The 22,638-nt window shown below is 43.0% G+C and overlaps 2 protein-coding genes across 4 annotated transcripts in view; both read left to right on the forward strand.

Annotated features, from left to right (window-relative positions):
* The window catches only part of LOC144798642 (transmembrane protein 272-like), a 1,182,125-nt gene that overhangs the window by 528,256 nt on the left and 631,231 nt on the right, over nt 1–22,638 (forward strand). The gene's annotated exons all lie outside the window — the stretch shown is intronic.
* The window catches only part of LOC144797817 (transmembrane protein 272-like), a 279,379-nt gene that overhangs the window by 179,844 nt on the left and 76,897 nt on the right, over nt 1–22,638 (forward strand). For 2 of the 3 annotated variants that reach the window (XR_013603470.1, XR_013603471.1), the window contains one exon: nt 10,372–10,927. Coding sequence is in view for 1 of the 3 variants with exons in the window: in XM_078668615.1 (XP_078524741.1) it covers nt 10,372–10,515 (144 nt within the window). In the remaining 2 variants the exon portion in view is untranslated. Of the gene's footprint in view, nt 1–10,371; nt 10,928–22,638 lie in introns of those variants that run through there. The other variant, XM_078668615.1, reaches the window with a different exon arrangement.

Raw genomic sequence — 22,638 nt, forward strand, 5'->3', positions numbered from 1 at the left:
TGAAAGGATATGACCAGTCCAGGAGATGTAAAGCCTATATCCCGGTTTGTGTGGTGCTGACTGATTTTGGCCGCTAGGCATTCTATTGCAATGGCGAAAATTAAGGGGGAGAGTGGGCACCATTGCTGCGTGCCCATGGTCACCGGGAAAGGGTGTGATATTTACCCATTGAGGCATACTAGGGTGGTGAGCAGAACTTAGAGCAGGCGTATCTGTGCAATGAAGTTGGCGCCGAGACCTAGTCGAGATAGCAATGTAAAGAGGTATTCCCACTAAAGCTTTTCCAACGCTTTTGTGTCACTGAACAGTGCAGCCACTGCAGAGTTTCGGGGATGCAGATGATGCATTACTGCAAATATGGTTCCTAAGTTAAGGGCCGTGGAGCAGCCCAGTATAAATCTGGGTTGATCGGGTCTGATCCTTACAGTACTGTAGCAAATATTTTGTTTTCTATGTTGATGAGAGACAGGGGGCAACATGAGTCGCATTGGTTAGCTGGCTTGACCGGCTTGAGGAGTGAAAATTACTGCCTCCCGTATCGATGGGGGATTGGAGGGGCCAGCCCACATTAAGGGTGTCCCGGGAGCTCTATCTGGGGGGGGGGGGGCTGGTGATTGCCTGTTGTATCTCCTCTGCAGTGATCGGGAAGTTTAACAACTCCTGCTGTGCATCTGATAGCCATACCAATTCGATGGCATCAAAGTAGGAATGGAGGTCAGAGGGAGCTGCCCTTTGCAAAGTGGAGTAGAGGTGGGCAAAAAAGTCAACCATGATTTGTAGGAGCTCTGGGGTGGAGGAGCAGGTTTGAATCGCTGGGTTGAGAAGTTTGGAGATGTAGGATGAAGCATGTGGACTCTGGAGCAGCCTGGCCAAAGTTCTAACAGGGCTATCACCCTCACCATATCTACGGGCTTGAGTCTTTCTCCATGAAAAGTGTTTCTCTCAGCGCCTCATCCTGATACATCAACATCTTGTTGCGTATGTTTGCCAGCGTGTCTGGGATGCTGGAGCAGTAGAAATGGGCTTCAAGCGTAGCAATGTTGGTTTCGAGTTTCAAAAGTGTCCCACATATGGATTTGAGGATGATGTGCTGTTTGGCTATACACATGCCGCGTATGACCGCTTTGAAAGTATCCAAAAGCACGGCTTGAGAGTCGACTGAGCCTGTGTTTTGTTCAAAGTATTCTTGAATAGTTGTGCGTATTCCCTCTCTGAAGACCGTGTTCCTGAGAGCTCCCTGTGGTAGTGTACATGAGAATGCGCTAGGTAGGGTGTGGGGAGGCTGAAGAACTAATTGCACCATGGAATGATCTTGGAGAGTGTGCAGTAAATGAGACCGTTGGCTGCCAGGCCAGTATGTTCCTGGTTGCCAGTCAGTAGTCAGTCCTTGACCATGCCCATGCAGCAATGAGAAGCATGTGCTTTAATGCATGGTATGGTGGATATCGCGCCAGAGATCATTTAGGTGGTTGTCCATGATTATCGTGGTGAGTGTCGAGGCCGCTTGGGGATGGGGTCATCTGGAACTACCTGCTCTGTCCATCATGTCGTCCAGTGCGTCATTATAATCGCCACACCAAAGTACTGTTGGCGGGCCAGCACTGGCAATTAGCTGCCAAACCCTGACGAAGAAGTTGGGATTGTCTATATTTGGTCCGTAGATGGTGGCAAGAGTTATGGAGTGATTGTAAAATGTGCCTACTAATATGACATATTGACCTTCTCTTTCGCAAATGCAGTGGGTGGTGGTCCAAGCCTGGCCCCTATGTATAAGTACACAGATCCCTCTCACGTAATTAGAGTATATTGATGAGTAAGATAGACCCCAGTCCTTAGTGAGTAAGGTGGGAAGAGTGTTGCTTATTAGGTGAGTGTCTTGGAGTAGGCAAATATCGATCTTGTGCCTGTTTGGGTACTCATGCACTAGATGAACTTTCCTGCCATCATTGAGGCCCCTTATGTTCCATGTGATGAGTTTGACCATCGCTGCCCTATTCATCCTTACACTTGGGGGAAGATCGCCAAGTGGTTGCCATGCTGTGTATGTGGTGGAATGTGCAGTGCCCTACACGCTAGTACGATAATTGTGTATGTGCATGCCATTAAGCCAACAATTTTTAGATGCATTAAAAAAACTTGTTAAACTGTCCCACAAGGAAAAAAACCCGACCCACACCAACCCCCAATAAGGTTATTGTTCCCTCACCCGAAACATTGGAAGTTATCCCCTGGGGCAGTGGAATCTCTGAGCTTACGACTCGCCGTGAAGGCTGAGTGGCCAGGTGTCTGTCATGGGGGGGGCTCCAGCCACATAGCACTAACAGCATGCCCACAAACACAGGCAGACTGTCTCTGATAAAACATTCGGGGAGTTCCCTGACTGCATTCCCATACATTAGAGAAGAACAGCACATTTAAAAAGGCAAAATGATTTGTAACCTAGCACTCTCGGTGCTTCTAAACACTAACAACTCTTGTATTCTTGAACAGAAGAAAATAAATAGTTCAAGCTTGGCTGGATACAACATGGCATATTTTATATTGGCCTGCTGCAATAGATGTTTAGTTAGTTGGAAGTCCCAGCGGGCTGCCTGCACTGCCAGAGTAAAATCGTGATAGAATGATATATTGGATTTGGCCCCATTCTCTAGCCAGGATAAGTATCATGTCGCGGTTCTTGTAGTGCAGCAGGTGAGCCACAATCTAGCAGGGGGGGCTCCTGGCGGAGGCCTGCGGGCCATCGACTGGTCTCTTTTAGTGATGAATACCGGGGACAAGTCTGTGCCAAAGAGGTCCCATAATGTGGAATCCACTAAGTGCTCCATTCTCAAGACTGCGGTGGACTCCGGCACCCCCCCCCCCCCCACCACTCGAATGTTATTGCGCCTCAACCGGGCTTCAAGATCTTCTTTGTTTTGTTTGAGTTCTAGGACTTTGTCCATGCACAGGAGTTGTTCGGAGGTGGTAGCTATGTTGTCTTCTGATTCCGAGATGCAGGATTCCATGTGGTTGAGTCTTGAATTGTGGGCATCCACTCGGTTCTTCACCTTGTCAAAGCTGGAGGACAGTATATCTAGCTTGGTGTCTGTTTTTCAGACTTGACTTTACCTCCAGCCGAAAGTCTAGGTCCTGTTCTTCGGTGTTGTCTGTGGGGTGAGAGGGAGCACCCTTCCCCGCCTCGTGATAAACTTGCCTGGCACTGCTTCTTCTCTCAATGGAGAGTTTCTTTTGCTGGCCCTCCTGTTTGCCCATAGTTGTATGTGATCTGGGATCAGCTAGTCCATACATCATCCTGGAATCGGCGCAGCGATAAAGAGCACTTGTCCCCGTGGATCTTTATGGGAGAAAGACTTGGGGAATGTGTCCTGTCGCTGTATCCGCAGGGGAGGGGACAAGAGGGCTGGCGCACCGTGTAACTGTCCAGATGAGTTAATGGAGATTCCCAAGGGGATCAGGGCCCAGCCCAGCACAGAGTTGTCCGCTGTTCTGAGATTGCAGATCACTGCCAGTAGTGTGGCCCAAGTCCCACCGTGCACTCTTCCACCCAGCGTCACTACGGGTTCTAGTTGTAGGATGCTGATGGCCTCTCCAAGAAGGTGGGGGGCTGCCCAGGTCCAGCAGCCCAGCGCAAGTGGCACTTCATGCAGGAGGGGCCGGGGTAATCCGCCAAGCCGCTCGTGCCACACCCCCACTGCTCAGGCACAATCTCCTGCCGCTGGACTCCCTGGGTTCTCTGGAGCAGCAGCAGTGCATATAGTTAGGTAGGCCGCACAGCTATCGGGGGCCTCCTCCAGACGGTCCACCGGGCCACCTCACAGGCACTAAGGCTCGTGAATCCAGAAGGTTGGGGAGGGTGTTGGGGGAGCGGCAAACTCCAAAGCGGGGGGGGGGTGATGCCGGCACTAGTGATGGCAAAATAAGGCCTCAAATTATTCTCGCCCAAGCTCACTGTGAACTCCGCCCCGGTATCCCCGCAGGAGCCACCGACAAGACAGCGATGCCTTCTCCCGATTGGGGGGGGGGGGGCGGCACCCAGACCCGGCAGACCAGCGCAGTCCGCTCCACGCACAGAAGAGATCATAGCACGCCAGCAGCTCTGCTCCTACAGCACCCCCACAGCGCAGGCCAAGCCTCTCACTGTCGGTCAATGGGAAAGGGGCTGCTGTGTCAAGAGTGCCCCAAGGAGAGCTCCCAGCTACAGCAGGTCTCCCACGGTTCACGCCTGTATGCTTGCTCAGCCGGTCTGCTCCCACAAGTCTATCATAGCTGCAGCACCAGCATCCACCCTCACCGTCTGGTGATTTACTCTGGCACGCACCAGTTACGGCACCAATGCAGGTCAGCCACTGCACTTGCAGTGTCGCCAATGCACCTCGGGCACCCCGCTCGCGATGCCGCGGCCAGAGGAACCACTTATTGGATGGATTCTGCTGTATTTCTGGCTAGGCCGGCAGAGCTTGCCTAAAGTGTGGCCATTTTGCAGCACCGCGAGACCACATCTCTCCATGGTGGCCCTCAACTTGACGGACACCTACTTTTACATCTCCATTCATCCAGCATGCCACCGTTACCTCAGGTTTGTGGTAAGTGAATTTCCCTACCAATTAAAGGTCTTGACTTTTGGGATGACCATTAAGAGTCTTTACCAAATACCTGGCATGCCTGGCAGCTGCAGCAGCCGATCTAAGGAAACACAACATTTGTATCTTCCCATACCTGACAATTGTCTGATCAAGAGTTCAAGCAGACAAAAATGCCTGCAGCATACACAAATGAGCATCAACTTGTTAAACAAATTGGGTTTCACAATTAATGCAACAGTCTCACTTACAGCCTCACCCAGATAGAAACATATCTGGGAATGACTCTAAATTAGATTATAGCTAAAGCATATCCTACAGACGAGCAGGTGCTCAATCTCCAGAGCCAACTGGTTCTCTATCATCCACAGTATCGCCTGTCTGTCAGGCTAGTGATGCACCCCTTGGAAATAATGACATCCTGTATACCAATTGTGCCACACGCCAGGCTTCCCATACATCCCCTACAGAAGTGTCTGGCATCTCAGTGGTCACAAGCGGAGGACAGGGTAGAGGATCGTGTGAATTTCACCCTCTGTCCATTGGTCCTTGCAATGATGGAGCATGAAACTTCTCTAGGGCAGACCTTTTCGGACCCAATTACGCAAGTGATAATTACCACTGATGCATCACTGAAAGTGTGGGGAGCACATATTGAGGGGGTGCATGGAATGATCACCAACAAATGCTGCAAAACAATGTACTTGAACTTATAATTATTCAGTTAGGACTAAAAGCCTTCATCACCAATGTAATTGGGAAATTTGTTCTACAAAGAAAAGAAAACATGACAACAATGTATTGGGTACAGAAACTGGGGAACACCCATTCAATACAGTTGTCTCAATTAGCACAGGCGGTTTAACATTGGGCTCCTCACCATCACATCTACCTTCTGGCAGAATATCTCCCGGGAGTCGACAATTCTACAGCAGACCTGCTCAGCAGGATGCGGCAACAGGTCCACGAGTGGGCGTTCCACCCACAGGTCCCACAGCATCTGGTCCATCTTTATAGTACAGCTGGCCCATTGCACATTGGGGCCTATGCCTCTGCTGTGGGTGCTAACACAAACAATATCTGAATAAAGGCATAGACAGGGAAGTGACCTTGTGGGTGTTCTAGGAGCAACCAGATTTGTTACTCTGGAGGTTGTCTTTCTACCCTCACTTCAAATTATATTTTCAAACGACATGTAAGACTTTAATTGTAGTCCAAAACTACAGTCCATGCACATACCTTATGCCATGCTCTACCCTGGGTACCTAAAGGTAATTCTGGATGTCAAAACCTGGATATTCAAAGACCCTCCAGATCGCACTAATTTCTCAAAAAGCAATCGGAAGAAAATCCATCTATGTCAACCCAGAACAGACATGAAGGATCAACAGAATGCATGAGTCACAGCGTTTAGATCTTGAGGTCCTACTTATAGTCACGAAAACATAATGCATTATTTATATACAGAACCAAATTAAACTACACAAACATTAGAAATTCTAAAGTTATAACTTTAAGTTATAATTTGCACCCCACCCAAAACTTAATTTAACTGGTGCACCTCCGAACACAGTGTTGACAACTCACTAGCCATAGTAAATGTACTTTCACTTGTTCCTTTCTCATGCACTGCTTAGACCCTTTCATATTACATCACTTATGGCATTCACCAGGCTCATGAAATCTGAGATTACAACATTTAGGAGCACACTGCATGGTAGAGGGTGAGTTATAGTTCTCTTACAGTGACCAGCCAGTATGTTGAGTGGTGTGGCGTACATTGCAGTGGCATGTCGTGGAGTTGTGTGTTGTAGAATGGAGTTTAGTAGCGTGTTGTAGAGTGGCGGAGTGTACAGTGGAGTAGAATGCTAGAGTGGAGTGGATACATTGTAGTGTGGAAAAGTGTCATAGTGCCTTGCCATAGTGTATCGTAGAGTTGTGTGTTGTGGAGTGGCGTAAAGTGGAGTGTTGGCATTCAGTGTCGCTTTGTACAGTGTCATACGACTTTCTATTTAGTCCCAAAAATGAAACAGTTGGAGCAAAACTGTTTACCTTTTTCAAGGAATTTATGTACATATTTTAATTGTATATTTTTCAAATGGGATGTAATTCCAGAGCCGTTGCCCCACTGTGTAGTCGTAATATCCTCTCCTATTCTCGAAAGGATGTCGCATTGGTCTGTCTACCATTTAAAGGTTTTTGCATATTTAATTTTTTTATTTTAATTGTCAGTTTGCACATGATCCGGTTGCTCTCTAATAGTTATGTGCACACTTCAGGAAGCCCTGCTACCCCTTTTTTGGCTGCTAATTCCAAACTTTACTCCTTGAAATTGTTTTGTTGAGAAAATTATTCGGAGTGATTTGTCATTATTGTGCTGTCACATGTTTTTTTGCACTTTATGTATTCTTTTAAGTGGCCCTCATTGGAGTTCCAAAACTTTAATAAACTGAATTGAAAATGTTGGGTAAAGATGGAAAACAATCAAATTTGTTAGAAAAAAATAAAATAAAATCTGGATTAATACTGGATCAGTCCCCAGTCAGAGTGGTATGGGAAGCCTTCAAGTCCTACCTCTGGGGATTTGCACAGCCAAAACATCATGGGCCCTAAAGTAACTCGGAAATAGCTAAATATCATAAAATCCAAAATGTATGATCTTGAGAGACCAGACACTCAATCTGGTGAGACAGCTATAATAAACTTACATACTGTACATCTTGAATTTAGAAAAAAAACACTGAGCGTGAAGTTGGATTTTAGGGAAAATGTTCAACCTCCAGCACCTATGGATAAGGAAAATGCCCTGTAGGACCCTGGCCTGAATGCTAAATCCCTCCTGTGCTGCCAGTGGTAATACGTTGATAGAAAGGGCAGCTGATAGAAAAGGCCCTTTTATGTTATTCTGCTTTAGTTAATAGTATGAGAGTACACACTCCTCTTGGATACCATATTATGAGATAGTGACCTCAGCATACTTAGATAAAACAACTATGGCCTAGCTGGAAATAGGAAGATATGTTTACTTTGAAACATGGTTGGGCACATGCCTGGGGGAGCACCATGAGCAGATGGGCTCACAACTGAATTGCGCATTTCTGCCACATAAAGCTCGCATATTTCAAGGGTTAACTCCCCCAGCACTTCAGAGGCAGTGATAATAACTCTGTTGAAACAGAGCAATCCAGAAGCATCCTGTAGTTTCTACAGAACTTTATTATGAATCAACATTGATAAGATACTTACTAAAATCATTATGGCTTGCCTGGATTTGTCCTTGTGTTGTGACGAAACACATGTCGGCTGGTTTGTTTCTTTCTGTACTGATCTGGATTGATTTATAAATCCATCTGCATGAAACTCGGGATGTCAACCTTCATTATTTCTTCACACTCATGCAGTGGTTGTTTCTTGTTTGGGTGTGTTCCCCACTGACCTGTTTGCACCGTGTACTCGCTAACCACATTCTGGACTCTTTACGCACATGCTACAGCGCCATCACTTCCTGTACATAATCTAAACCCGTCACCGATACAAAAACTCAGCAGCATGCAGTCTGCGAGTTTTCTTAATGTCTTTAGAACTGCTGCATCAAGAGGTGAGGGTGCTGCAGTCTTTTTTGACATAGGCTTTTGACTCCCTGAAATGGGGCTACAAGAGTGCGATGCTGCATAGAATGGGGATGGGTGTCAGGCTAGTGGCATGGATCACTCTGCTCTTTACATGCCCCACCACTGCAGTTAGATTTATTGAGCTTCACTGTACCGTTTGATATAACATGAGATACTCGACCGGGATGCCCCTTATCCCCACTGCTGTTCCCTTGGTGTGCACACACCTCATCAGAGAGGCATACAGTTTGAAGGGTGGTGCTTTTTGCTATTCTTCCATGCAGAGGATATTTTGCTCTGTGTGTGATGCAAAACATGTTTAAAGACAACAACAGGGTAACATTTAACAAATTATCTGACTTTGCCTCTTTCCTTGGCTGAGCATATTGCCCTTGTGAGAATGGTGATCCTTCCAGGCTCCTAGCTGTTCATGAACATGCCCATCACTCCATCAGTCTTGTTTTGTCATGAACCTAAAATACCTAATGCTAATCTTGGCATGGGTAGACAGGCAGCACACAGTGGAATGACCAACATTGACCCTACCTGGTGAACCCCCAGCTCAACTTTCATAACTTTGCTTTGTGGTGCTTCAGCGCACATCACAAGCTTCTGGTTTCATTGGTCCAGTGAAACACTCCATTGCTACTTCTATTGTAACTCCACACCAATGATGGTGTCAGGGCACATCTGAGGCACAAAACTAGCCGGCAAACAGATGGGGTATTACAGTCTCTCTTCTTCTCTGGGGCAGACGGCTCTTCGTAAGACACCTAGAAACTTTGCAGGCAGATGAACAGTGGGCCTTTGTTTGTGCCCAGGTAAACGGTATGTTGCTGAATAATAAACATGCACTCGTCGAGGTCTGATATCTTATTTGATAAAATAACTCCCCAACAGAGTTTAAAGCTATTGGGATTATCAAGAATGCAACAAGACTCAGATGTTCACAGAGTGAAGCTGATTTCATACACTCGTCCTAGTAATGCCAGGTTTGACTGCTGTTTGGAAAGAGCTATTCAGTGAATTACACTTGATGACACAGCTGAAGACAGACCCTCACTCCTGGTGGAGCTACTAGGACATGCCGGATATATCCTGCTCCCCAGTAGATACACGGCCTTGTGTTGGAGCCTCCCAATCGTGGTAATGTGGGGGGGGGGGAAATGATTGGTGAAGACCTGGCCTATTCTATATACTGGGCACGCATGCTACATGCCTGCACATAAATACCATTGTCTAGCCTACCAGTACACCGATAGTTGTGTATATCTTGTAATATTGAAACGTGTTAGTGTTGATATTAAAAATGACTACTAAAAAGTACACTTTTTTTCATAAAGGCGGTTTGTTTCTGCTACGTAAACTCTGGTGTAATGGTATCATTGTTGTGTTGCAAACACAAGGAGATGATGCAGGGAGCACTAAAACCTTTGAGACACTCACCCCCATGTCACAGATCTGGGTTGAATCCATCATCGTTCTTTAGCTCACTTTGCGACCCCAGTTCAGACCCAACTATATGCAAATCAGTCTTGACCCTCTTGCCTCATGGAAACAGTCCAGTCCGAACTGCCAAGCCAGACCTCAATGTCTGTCAGTAACAGGTTGACTTGTAGTCTATAGTAATGCTTTATAAAGTTGGAAAAAATATCCAGTTGGCAAGGGATGGAACAGTGGCAGAAAGTGAAGTTGAAAAGAGAACATATTCATGCATAGAAGTCTCATTCCAAGAACTAACGCTGGAGGGGACAGCGCACAGACTTCACTTGTTTGTTAAGGTCTCTGGATGTTTCTGATAAGCTGTAGCGGTCTCTTTGATGCAGCCATCCTGCTGTCATATACTTCCTCTCTTCTCCTCATTTAGTCCCCATTGTTTCCTGTGTTTTACTCTTTCCAGTCCCTCTCTGCCTCTCATTCTCTCACCCTTCTGCCCTCTCACCCTCTTCCTTTGTGCCTCCCTTCGGCCTCACTGTCATCTTGTTTCCTGCTGGACAGTTTTTCTCTTTTCTTTCTGATCTCTCCCGGTTTTGTTCCTTACTAACTCCCCTTTTGTTTCCAAGATAGAGTTTAGATAAAAGGAGTATAAAACTATGTTGGTCTTGAGCGTATACGAAGTACAATCTGTTTTTATTCATTACTTGTAATTAGATGTTTATCTCTCTCTCTTTCTCACGCAGGAAACGTTTGGATTTATTCCATTTATGCCCCAAATTATACAGACCCCACTGCTGCAAACTACTGCCACAAGGGGCTCTACCTCTACGCCTTCTGGATTACAACTTTGGTGTACATTTTCCTTGGACTGTTCGTCATTGGCTGGGGTATGTTTTTCTGCACCTGTTGCATGTTGTGCATAGCCGATTCGGAAGTCCCGGAGTAGAAAGATAGCGCTGAACCCCAACTCATGATTGACATTTCAGTAGACCTGGTATTGTTGGGTGCCAGGTCAGCTGACGTCATCTAATAATGATTATTTACTGGTCTACTCCTTTTTCTGTCCCAACAGCAGCTCTTCTGGTTCCTGTTGCAACAGGTTGTACTGGGCGAAAGAAAACCCTATGGACCCAATAAACAAAGACCAAAAGGAGTCCATTAAAACCAATAGAAGCCAAATGTACGAGTATGAGGTTGACAAACTAAAGGTCACAAAGACCTGATCACTGGTCGTGTCATTGAAAGTGTGTAATTTGAAGACATTAAACACAATATTTTCCAATAAAAAGCCTAATGTAATCATTAGAGGACAGTTTTTGATGCCATCAGGAATTATCTTTATTGCAGCCTCAATCCTCTTCCTGAATAAGTCCAGAACAACCGCCTGGGTCTGATGCCCAAGAGGAAGTGGCCAACTTAGCTTACCTTTGACCTCCACCCTCCTTCCGGCTTCCTGACAAAGGCAGCCGGAAGAGCTCCAGAAAGGGTACACCCATACAGCTCTTTGAGGAGAGCATCATCCTGTTCTTGCACTCCGGACCTTTTTCTGCTACTCCATTGAGAAAGGTCTCTCCCTCAATAGAATTTGCCACTCCAGCAGTGCACTGTTTCTGCATATAATATTCTATGGGGCTTGTAGTGTAATATGGGGCTTTGAGTACATTTTTCTGTGAAAATATGCCTGACAGTAAACTTTAATGTAAACAAGCCTTGCAAATGTCAACCGGTCTGGCTTATAACGAAAGTGCCTCTTATTCTTGCACTCACACATCCGTTCATCCACCCACTGACTCATTCTTGCACAACCAAGCAGCCCCCAAAAAACTCAACAACATATGCATGGCAGGCATATGCTTGCAATCTATACTAATATAATAAAGAGAGAGCCCAAACCTTTGAGGCGGGTAATCTCAGGAACCCAAAACTATATCTGAACCCTTAAAATACCCAAACACCCCAAAACATATACCTCACTACCCTAAAACATGTACCCCTATACCCATACTTACCTTATCCAAACATTAAAAAAAATACATGCTTTTACCATTCATGTATTTACAAAGAATTTCGTTGTAAATGTATGCGTGGTAAAAGCATTTAAAATGTAATGCCATGCGTTATAATGGCATTGCGGAGTCATGGTACTTTCGTAATGAAAGTATGCGGAGTGATGGTATGCGGAAAGAAAGTTGCGGAATAATGGGTGTTTACCCTCCCTCGGTAAGTACATTGGTGGCACGGCGGCCTACATCTCCAGCAACATACTCATATTTTTTCATCACCGATTTGAAAAATGCACAGGTCTCGCTCATTGATGGCCAGCACCGACATACACTTTTAGATACACCTCCTGCCACAAGTTCTAGAATTGCGAACTTTAGAGCTGGGGAGCTACTTTCGAATCTCGGCATCAGCTCAACATCCTGTGATTCCATGCAAATCGCTTGGTCTCCCCGTGCCTACCACAAATTAATGTGTTCTTCTGTAATGAAAATTGTGCTCATGCCATGTTGTCGAGTTCGCGTTATATAATATTGCAAGGAAAAATAAAGTAGGGAAACTCGAGTTCACACACTACTGAACGCGCACTCTTAGGTGCATCAGCAGTGCACTGTGAATCGGAGCGTTTCACAGGCCTGTCACAGATAAGAAATGCTATCAAAACGAAATCCTACAAAACAATATACTACTGTTCGACAGCAATTCATACCCGGAAAACGTCGGGACGGGCTGCTAGTAACAAATAAAATCCAAGATAACCATATCACAACAGTATTCTACATAGTGTATCTTTTTTGAAGAGTTAAGATGATTAGAACCGACACAGTCAATCTTGAAATGGTAAAAAATGAATACACCGTGGACATTACCATTCCATTATAGTCACCTGATTTAGAGGCAGTGGCCGCACGTGATGCAGCCCAGCGCAGATTAAATGAGCGGTAAGCAAGCAGCTTGTTAATGCTCTCTGGGGAACTCTTGAATGCTCTAAACAAAAGTGAGGGTGACAAATTGTGGCAGCGCATTCATTATATCAGAACTCTGATAATAGACTCTGTGATTATTCCAGACTCATATTGTAAATGGATTTAGATTTTAGCAAGACTCTGATTTTGCCACCTTTCCATTGTGCAGGTCGTAAAGAGGCCTAAGAGCTAGTTCAAGTGATGGAATACCATGTGAGTTGGTGCACTACACGATTAATGGTATTATGATGTTCACTATTCTAGTGAGCACCCTGCACCAGTCCAAACAACCCTTATGGTGATGGTTGTAAAGTCAACCTTATAGACCAGCTATCCTAGTGGTAGCATGGACAAAGCAGTCTTAGGCTAAACTCAAGAGGGCATGTGAAGCCAGCTGTTTTACCATATGCAATCCCTTTAATACCAAATGAAAGGACACCACACAGGATATATATATATATATATATATATATATATACATATATATATATATATATATACACACATATATATATATATATATATATATATATATATATATATATATATATACACACACACACATATATATATACACACATATATATATATATATATATATATATATATATATATATATACACACATATATATATATATATATATATATACACACATATATTACCTACTGGCGGTCGCCAGTAGGTATATATAGTTAGGATTTTTTCTCTATGGGTTTTTTGAAAATTCTATGTCTAATAACTTTGGCGTTTGTGGACGGAATTGGCTGAAATTTTCAGGAAAATGGCACATTTTGTTTCTGAGCAGCCCTTGAAAATTTGGGGGGGGTTCGTCAAGGGGGGGCCGAGAAAAAAGGGGGGTCCCAAAACGTGTTTTTAACATTGAGTTTTCCATAGGGCGGTTGGCCTCACTTTTAGCCCGAACGGCTGAATGGATTTGCACGAAACTTGGCAAAATTGTAGGGACTGGTAGCCCGATGTGCCTTTTGTAGGTCTCAATATATGTGCTCCAGTGGATTTTGAGAAATTAACGTTTAAAAAAAGATATATATCTGTAACAGCGGACCAGGCAGCGCTCCGGTTCGCGTACTTTACGCGCAACGGAGCTTTGTGAAGCGAAGCTGATTGGTTCTCCGGCGTCTGTCAACATTCCAAAAAGTCTGTAGCGGCCGCCATCTTGTCTCTCGGTAGGATCGAGAGACAAGAGGAGGTCAAAACAAAGGGGGAAATAACTATAAGGGGGCATAGTAGATCCTCGCTGACCCCCTAGGTTTGATGTGGAGGTTTTAAAAGGGCCCCGCGGGGCAAAAAAAAATAATAATAATAATAATCGAACGGCTGAATGGATTTGCACGAAACTTGGCAAAATATTAGGGACTGGTAGCCCGATGTGCCTTTGCTAGGTCTCAATATATGTGCTCCAGTGGATTTTGAGAAATTAACGTTCAAAAAAAGATATATATCTGTAACAGCGCTCCGCTTCGCGTAACGGAGGTTTGCGAAGCTGATTGGTCATTCTGTCACTGGGCTATAGTTGGGCTACATCTGGCTGATATTTGGGCTACATTTGTTTTTTTGTGTGTCTGGCGGCCATCTTTGGGCTACATTGGGCTACATTGGGCTTCATTGGGCTACATTGGGCTACATTTGGGCTCCAACATATATATAGGCCAATGTAGCCCAATATATATTTTTCAAAGTTAATTTTCGTAAAAACCACTGGAGCATATATCTTGAGACATAGCAAAGGCACATCGGGCTACCAGTCCCTACAATTTTGCCAAGTTTCGTGGAAATCCATTCAGCCGTTCGAGCTAAAAGTGAGTCCAACCGCCCTATGGAAATGAAGGAAATGAATGGGTAATTTGTAATTAGCAAATAGCTAATCGCAAACTAGGAATGGTAAAGAATCGCTATTTATTCCTTAAAGTTCGCTATTTAGGAAATGCAAAAAACTTTGATGATACATATGGCGGTTCATCTCTAACAAGATAAGAAGCATAGGGATACATTTATGATGACTGGCGCATCACCAGGGATGTGTTAGTCATTCTGTGCCGCTGTTCCGTCACCTATGGTGTGCTGCATTTACAATGCGGCGCATCATGGGGCAAAAACAGCACAGATGCGTGATGTATCTGTGCCGTAAAGGTGGCGCATTGCTGGAGTTGTATCGCAAGTGTGATGAAGCTCCAGCAAGGGTCGGGGGTGCCCCTGTCGCAGGGTTTCTGTTCTCACACAGAACTGTGGACAGAGGATTGGAACCTCGGTGAATTAGGGTGTCCCAAAACTCACGTTAGTAATCAAAAACTCCTTAGCAAGCTAGGTACAGTGTCACATTGGATATAACAAACTCTCAATGTTTAGACAATCCAGAATATGAACTTATAGTACCTCAGGATACGTGGAACTCATGAACAGTCGGTCGTTATATATTTCTTAGAAACCAGAACATGGAGTTAAGAAGAACACATGTGTATTTGAAATGTTTATTTACTAATGCCGTCTTCTCAGGCGTAGTATCTTAGATAATAGAAGTACACATATTATCAGTAGCAAAATTACCAGCATAGTTACTAGTACATAAAAAGCGAATGGTGACAGTATGTTAACATGCTGTAAATGAATAAGAGTTAGCAACACTTATAAGCAGCCGCGGGCCGTGGAGGGAGTTACGGTGGGGCAGGGAGGCGGGGAGGGGGAGGGGCAAGGTAGAGAGGGCTCCACCCTGCTTCTCCCCCTCCCCGCCTCCCTGCCTCACCGTAACTCCCTCCACGGCCCGCGGCTGCTTATATCTCACCCTCCCTAATACACATATTATATTATTTGCTAAGAAGGTCTCTTTATGTTGGTTTAGGGCGTGCCCATACTTTAGTGTCTTAGATTTGAAGGAATCACATCAGCATACACCAGCTCTCTCTTCATGTGAACCGCATCAACTGTTGTGTATGTGTGTTCGGCAAAGCAATATAAAACTCGCCTCATGCCCAGAATTGGCAGAAGTTGCACTTATGTTATGAGTATGAAGTTGTGGAGATCAGACCTCATAACAATTCTGTATCGTGTTGTTCTTGAAACTTTAGCACTCGCTGTACAGATATAGTTTAACAAGCAAAGCAGATAGTAGAGCAATAACATATTATTCTCATGTAAACCACGATGAACTACTAGGTGGAAAGCTAAAGCAACAACTAAGTGTCGTGTGCAGAAGTTGCAAAAAAGGAAAAATGGCGTTTAAACCGGTAATGAGCCCATGCTAACTTAACACGGTGTAAAGATATCCAGGACCTAGATGACACCTCCCCATGATCCGGAAACGAACTGAATAAGATAATAGAAGTGCCATCTCATGAGAGCAGATTGCAAGTTTATATGTGGACGGTCCGCAAGGTAAAGCATTAAAAACTAGGAAAATTTAATGCTAAAGAAAAATAAAACAGCCAAGTACTTTATCGAGTCTTAAGCCAATAGGCAAGGTAAATAATAAAAACTTGACAAATAAGTCAATGAATTGTCAATGAAATGCTAGTACTCAGCATATCAAACATGAAAAAGGTCTATGACATAACTGTGTATGCAAAATAAGCTGCAACAGCCTCCAATAGGAAGTCACCGTCTTCATCCGAAAACAGTTCAGCCATCCAATTTAAAAGCGGAAAAGAACATACGTGCTCTCCCAGCACCGGATCCTCTATCACCATCAGAGGACAGCTCGGTGGGTTTTCAAGAAAGCTCTGTTCCAAGAAAGACTGTGCTGCCGCCAGTAAATTCCAGGGACCAAGTAGTCCATGCATCAATGCCACAGCCATAATCCTTTCGCCAGGACAAACCAACTCGTGAGTAATGATAGGAGTCATCAGCTGATTAAAGTCGACGTCAGGAGAAACCGGTCCGCAGAGACACAAATCAATGGCCCAATCGAAATCACAGGTCAGGCAGTGAAATACAGGCTGGACACAGGTGAAGTAGGAGAATCGAAAAGATAATCCATATGCCGTGCTTAATATCGCCAACGGCATTGTGCCATAATATTCTAGCATGCGATTGCGGAACAGTGTCAGCAGCTGCAGGGTGGGAGGTTGCATAGGAGGGACATCCATATTTAAAAATGTAAAAAAGCACAAGAGCGTCCGCTGGTAATGCAAGTAAAAATGCCAATCCACGAACCGGAGTGGAGAAAATGGAATGAAAGGAAGCAGGGATGACTCCAAAGATTTTCTCAAATGAAGTCACGAGACCACTGGTAACAACTTTAAAAAAGTGCGCCAGGGTCTTTGTGGAGGATGCGTTAAAGATAGTCGGAACCATCTTGCTGAAATTGAAAGGCAAATCTGAATTAAAAGTATTCCTTTTATCGTAACAGTAAGTGAACGGGTTATTTGCTGCAGAAATGTTCTATTTCCTCCCACACATGAACATAGGGAGTTTTCAATCTGGCCACAAATACCAACCTTGGGACAGATTTCAACGGCATGGCAAGAATAAGAGCTCTTTTGTCTCAGAGAGAGGTGGCCTTGAGTTCAGCCCGTGAAACTTTCGTGCTTCACATAGCGAACACCCGTACAGAGGTGCAGACCCTTTTCAATTAACTCAGAACAATCTTCATTATTGAGCATCAAATAACTACCATTTTCCAACAACTTGAACGTGGGGATGATAGCAGGAACTGGCGTGCCTTGCAACACGCAAGCCATATTTGGTCGGTGTTTGTTGCATGAACCGTGTAACTGTATGTGCCTACACATTAGTGAATGATCTGGCGTCTCAGTGCATTCCTCTCCATTCAGATAAACTTCTTGATCATCTTTGAAACATCTGTATGTGTATGGAAGCGACCAGACCTCATGAAGAAAAGCACTACCTAAAGGTTCATAACGACCTATTGGTATATATTTCATACAATTTGAAAACTTATATAAAGCAAAAGGCAGCGTTATTAAACCGTGGATAAGGCACGTTGCCAAAAAACCCGCAATCCTCTGCTGATGATGTCACTGAGCATGTCATGAATGATGTAATATGTGACATCATCAGCAGTGGATTACGGGTAATAGTATCTCTAGTTTACTCCCCTATAGCTGTCTTTCTTTTAACATAAGTGTCTGTTTCCTTCCCTTATACTTACTGTTTTTGGTTCGCTTCTAGTTCGCGTACCGGCGAGCGAACTGGGAAGCGAACTAAGAGAAATAGAGGTTGGCACAGTTCCAAATATTGTACCAATTTTTTAATAACGGGGAGGTAGTTCTGAAAAGAACTTTTTTTTTATTGTTTTTGTTGTTTTATATTTTTTTTATTATTTTTCGGAACATTTTTTTACTTTTTTTGAATTTTTCTTAAGTTTTATATTTTTTTTGGTTTTTCTTGGAGGGGGCAATGAAAACGATTCATTGTAAAGGGCTCAACAGGAGCAACAAAACAAAAAAAGAAGTATTTATTATTTTGGGCGTTTCGTACAAACTTGCATATGATAGTCAATAGCTCTGTTGATCAGAGTGATGGTTTTTTCTCCGTAGGAAATGAATCCATCGCAAAATACGCAGGTGTGTTTTACTTCACCAAATTTCATTTGTATATTTGGCACCATCTCCCTGCCCTCTGGTCCCGTTACTTCCGGTACAACAGATCTTCTGGCCATAATAGGGAGATTATCTAGGTCGTTCCGAAACTGTGCAGCACTGTAGTTGTTAGGATGCCACCTAGTCATATGGCGATGCATTGTGTAGTTTCCGAAACTGTATTTTTTCTCGGTTCCTCTGGACAGTCTATCTTGACATATAAGGCAAGTTACGTATCTTGCATTTACTTTTTTCTGACCTTTGGGAATTTTAAAAAATTGCCAAATGAAGTTTTCTTTCCGGTGAGACGTCCTGGGCTGCTCAGGCAAAAACTGCCTCTCTTCGTGCTCGTCGTCCTGTTCCTCTTCTTCTTCTTCTTGTTGAATTATAACTTGAGCAGGTGGTCCACTCTTCCTTGGATGTGGTGGAGGTGGTGGGGAAGCACCAGCTGAAGCTACTAAAGAAGCCATTGCTCAGTGATCACAAAGGGTCTTTCTCTCACAATGATGAAAGTCAGAGTGAGGAAAGAAGGAGGGATTTTCATCATTTGGGAAAAACAAGAGTTCTCAACCAATCAAAAGTGTTCATTTTAGATTATATGACCTAGTCTTACATCATTAGGAAACCAAAAGTGAAATGAACCAATGAAAAGTGTTATTACCAAGTCACATGACTTGCTGTGTTTACGTTAAGCGCTTTGCAGGGCCTCCCGGTTTGCTTTCAGAAACCTGCGCTTTGCGACTCGCTTCGCGTACCAGTTCGCTAACGTAGCACGTCATATGACGTATCACGCGACAACGTGAAACGTCATGCGGACGGGAGGCGTCACGATGTTGTTTTCTAACGCGGCACTTGCGGTAAAGAAACGTTTACCGGCTCGCGGTCTATTTCGCGGCATCAAGGTCAGCTAACGGGAAGCTTCCCGATTCGCGAAGCGGGAACGAAGAAAAAAAAATATTAAAAAAAAAAATTATTCATAAACATATAAAATATATTTTTGGATTTAAAGAAGAATACATTTTACAGCTACAGATATTAGCTGTTAAAAAACCAATGAAATTCACAGAAAAAAACCATAGGTTATAGACCATATATAGTTAGGAATTAGCATTTACAAAACCTTGAAAATCCACTGAAAAAACCACAGGTTATAGACCATATATAGTTAGGAATTAGCATTTAGAAAACCTTATTTTACTCACACAAAACCATTGAAATTCCATATATAGTTAGTTGCACTAACTATATATCGTGCACCCGCAATCCACTGCTGATGATGTCACATATTACATCATTCATGACATGGTCAGTGACATCACTGATGACATCACTGATGACATCTCAAATGACATCACTGATGACATCACTGATGACATCTCATTTGACATCAATGACCACATCACTGATGATATCATTCATGTGACAATACAATGCATCTCCTCACATTTTAATATAACCTCTGTTTCACCCAGTGTTAAAAAGAGAGTATAATTTTTGAAACCATTGACACACCAATACTAGTTACTACATACGCACTCACTGATTGCTACGTCTACACACACCTTCACTCATTCACCCATACAATCATTCATACATACAATCACTCATCTTTACAACACTATCATATGCACTCATACACCTATACAGACACTCACAGTCTGCCACTCATCCATGGAGTTACTCACACACCTAGTCAGTCCTGTAAAGAATCAATGACACTTCCATTTTCTTGTCTATACAGTTAAACATAGAGCACCTTACATTTTCAAACATATACTAACACATACTTACCTTCTTATACAATCATTGATACAAGTACAGATTGATCTGCACAGAGTCACACACCTCCCAGCTAGCCACACACACACTCAGTCTCCCATGCAAATACTTGGGCAATCAATCAATAACCCATATAGTTACTCATATAGCTACTGATCAACACATGCAGCAGTTTACAGAAGAACAGACATAATGATGCACAAATTAAGACAGTTTAGTCACTAACCCATGCAGTCAGTGAGACACATTTAATCACTCCCTCATACAGTCAGTCATGCACCTACTAAATCCTTCGTCCAGACACTTACACATCCACTCATTCTTCAATATGTAAGACATATTTAAACTTTATAGAAACAAAAAATCACTGGATGTTGTTATCAGTGATGTCATCAGTGATGTCATTTGAGATGTCATCAGTGATGTCATCAGTGATGTCACTGACCATGTCATGAATGATGTAATATGTGACATCATCAGCAGTGGATTGCGGGTGCACGATATATAGTTAGTGCAACTAACTATATATGGAATTTCAATGGTTTTGTGTGAGTAAAATAAGGTTTTCTAAATGCTAATTCCTAACTATATATGGTCTATAACCTGTGGTTTTTTCAGTGAATATATATGTATATATATACACATATAGATATATATATATATATATATATATTCACTGAAAAAACCATAGGTTATAGACCATATATAGTTAGGAATTAGCATTTACAAAACCTTGAAAATTCACTGAAAAAACCATAGGTTATAGACCATATATAGTTAGGAATTAGCATTTAAAAAACCTTATTTTACTCACACAAAACCATTGAAATTCCATATATAGTTAGTTGCACTAACTATATATTGCGCACCCGCAATCCACTGCTGATGATGTCACATATTACATCATTCATGACATGGTCAGTGACATCACTGATGACATCACTGATGACATCTCAAATGACATCACTGATGACATCACTGATGACAACATCCAGTGACTATGTTTCTGTAAAGTTAAAATATGTCTTACATATTGAAGAATGAGTGGATGTATAAGTGTCTGGACGAAGGATTTAGTAGGTGCATGACTGAATGTATGAGTGAGTGATTAAATGTGTCTCACTGAGTGCATGGGTTAGTGACTAAACTGTCTTAATTTGTGCATCATTATGTCTGTTGTTCTGTAAACTGCTGCATGTGTTGATCAGTAGCTATATGAGTAACTATATGGGTTATTGATTGATTGCCCAAGTATTTGCATGGGAGACTGAGTGTGTGTGTGGCTGGATGGGAGGTGTGTGACTCTGTACAGATCAATGTGTACTTGTATCAATGATTGTATAAGAGAGTAAGTATGTGTTAGTATATGGTTGAAAACGTAAGGTGCTCTATGTTTAACTGTATAGAGTAGAAAATGGAAGTGTGATTGATTCTTTACAGGACTGACTAGGTGTGTGAGTAACTCCATGGATGAGTGGCAGAGTGTGAGTGTCTGTATAGGTGTATGAGTGCATATGATTGTGTTGTAAACATGAGTGATTGTATGTATGAATGATTGTATGGGTGAATGAGTGAATGTGTGTGTAGACGTAGGAATCAGTGAGTACGTATGTAGTAACTAGTATTGGTGTGTCAATGGTTTCAAAAATTATACTCTGTTTTTAACACTGGGTGAAACAGAGGTTATATTAAAATGTGAGGAGATGCATTGTATTGTCACATGAATGATATCATCAGTGATGTGATCATTGATGTCAAGTGAGATGTCATCAGTGATGTCATTTGAGATGTCATCAGTGATGTCATCAGTGATGTCACTGACCATGTCATGAATGATGTAATATGTGACATCATCAGCAGTGGATTGCGGGTGCGCAATATATAGTTAGTGCAACTAACTATATATGGAATTTCAATGGTTTTGTGTGAGTAAAATAAGGTTTTTTAAATGCTAATTCCTAACTATATATGGTCTATAACCTATGGTTTTTTCAGTGAATTTTCAAGGTTTTGTAAATGCTAATTCCTAACTATATATGGTCTATAACCTATGGTTTTTTCAGTGAATTTCAATGGTTTTTTAATAGCAAACATCATAAGCTGTCGAATGTCAAGTACGTGGTAAGAATTTTTTTTTTCGTGTTTATGCACACTGATCTGCTTTGATTGCTGCCCCCCACCCCTCATTTCTATTAGGAGTACTCTCTCTTTGCAGATAGTGAAGGGTAGTTAACGCAGCCCTTTCCCCCTTTGTAATCCGTCGTGCCTGCTTCTCTCTCCATTTGATTGATTGTTCTCTTTGGTTCATTCTCTATTTACAAACAAGCACAGAGTCGCAATACTCTGTTTAGTCTTTGCAGATAGCGAAAAATCGTGTAAAAAAACAAAAGGAATCGAGCAAAATCAGTAGGCCACTAATGGGATCTCTTTTGACCTCGCTAAAATAGAAACATTAGGAACAACCTGTTGAAAATAGCAATGCGTATGTATATAAGCGGCGTTCATTTGTGTTCACAGTACCCCTTGTTGATTGTTTCAATCGAGCATTGAATTGTTCGAAGTTAATTCTCTTAACGATCTTCTCTACCTGCAAACGAGGAAGAATAGGAATATTCTATCTCCCTTTGCAGATAGTGAAGGGTAGGTAACGCAAGCCTTTAACACGTCGTACCTATTTCATTCCTCATTGATTGATTGATTGTCCGAACATT

The sequence above is a fragment of the Lissotriton helveticus genome, chromosome 12, assembly GCF_964261635.1.
Source record: "Lissotriton helveticus chromosome 12, aLisHel1.1, whole genome shotgun sequence".
In the NCBI taxonomy this organism is placed as follows: Eukaryota; Metazoa; Chordata; class Amphibia; order Caudata; family Salamandridae; genus Lissotriton; species Lissotriton helveticus.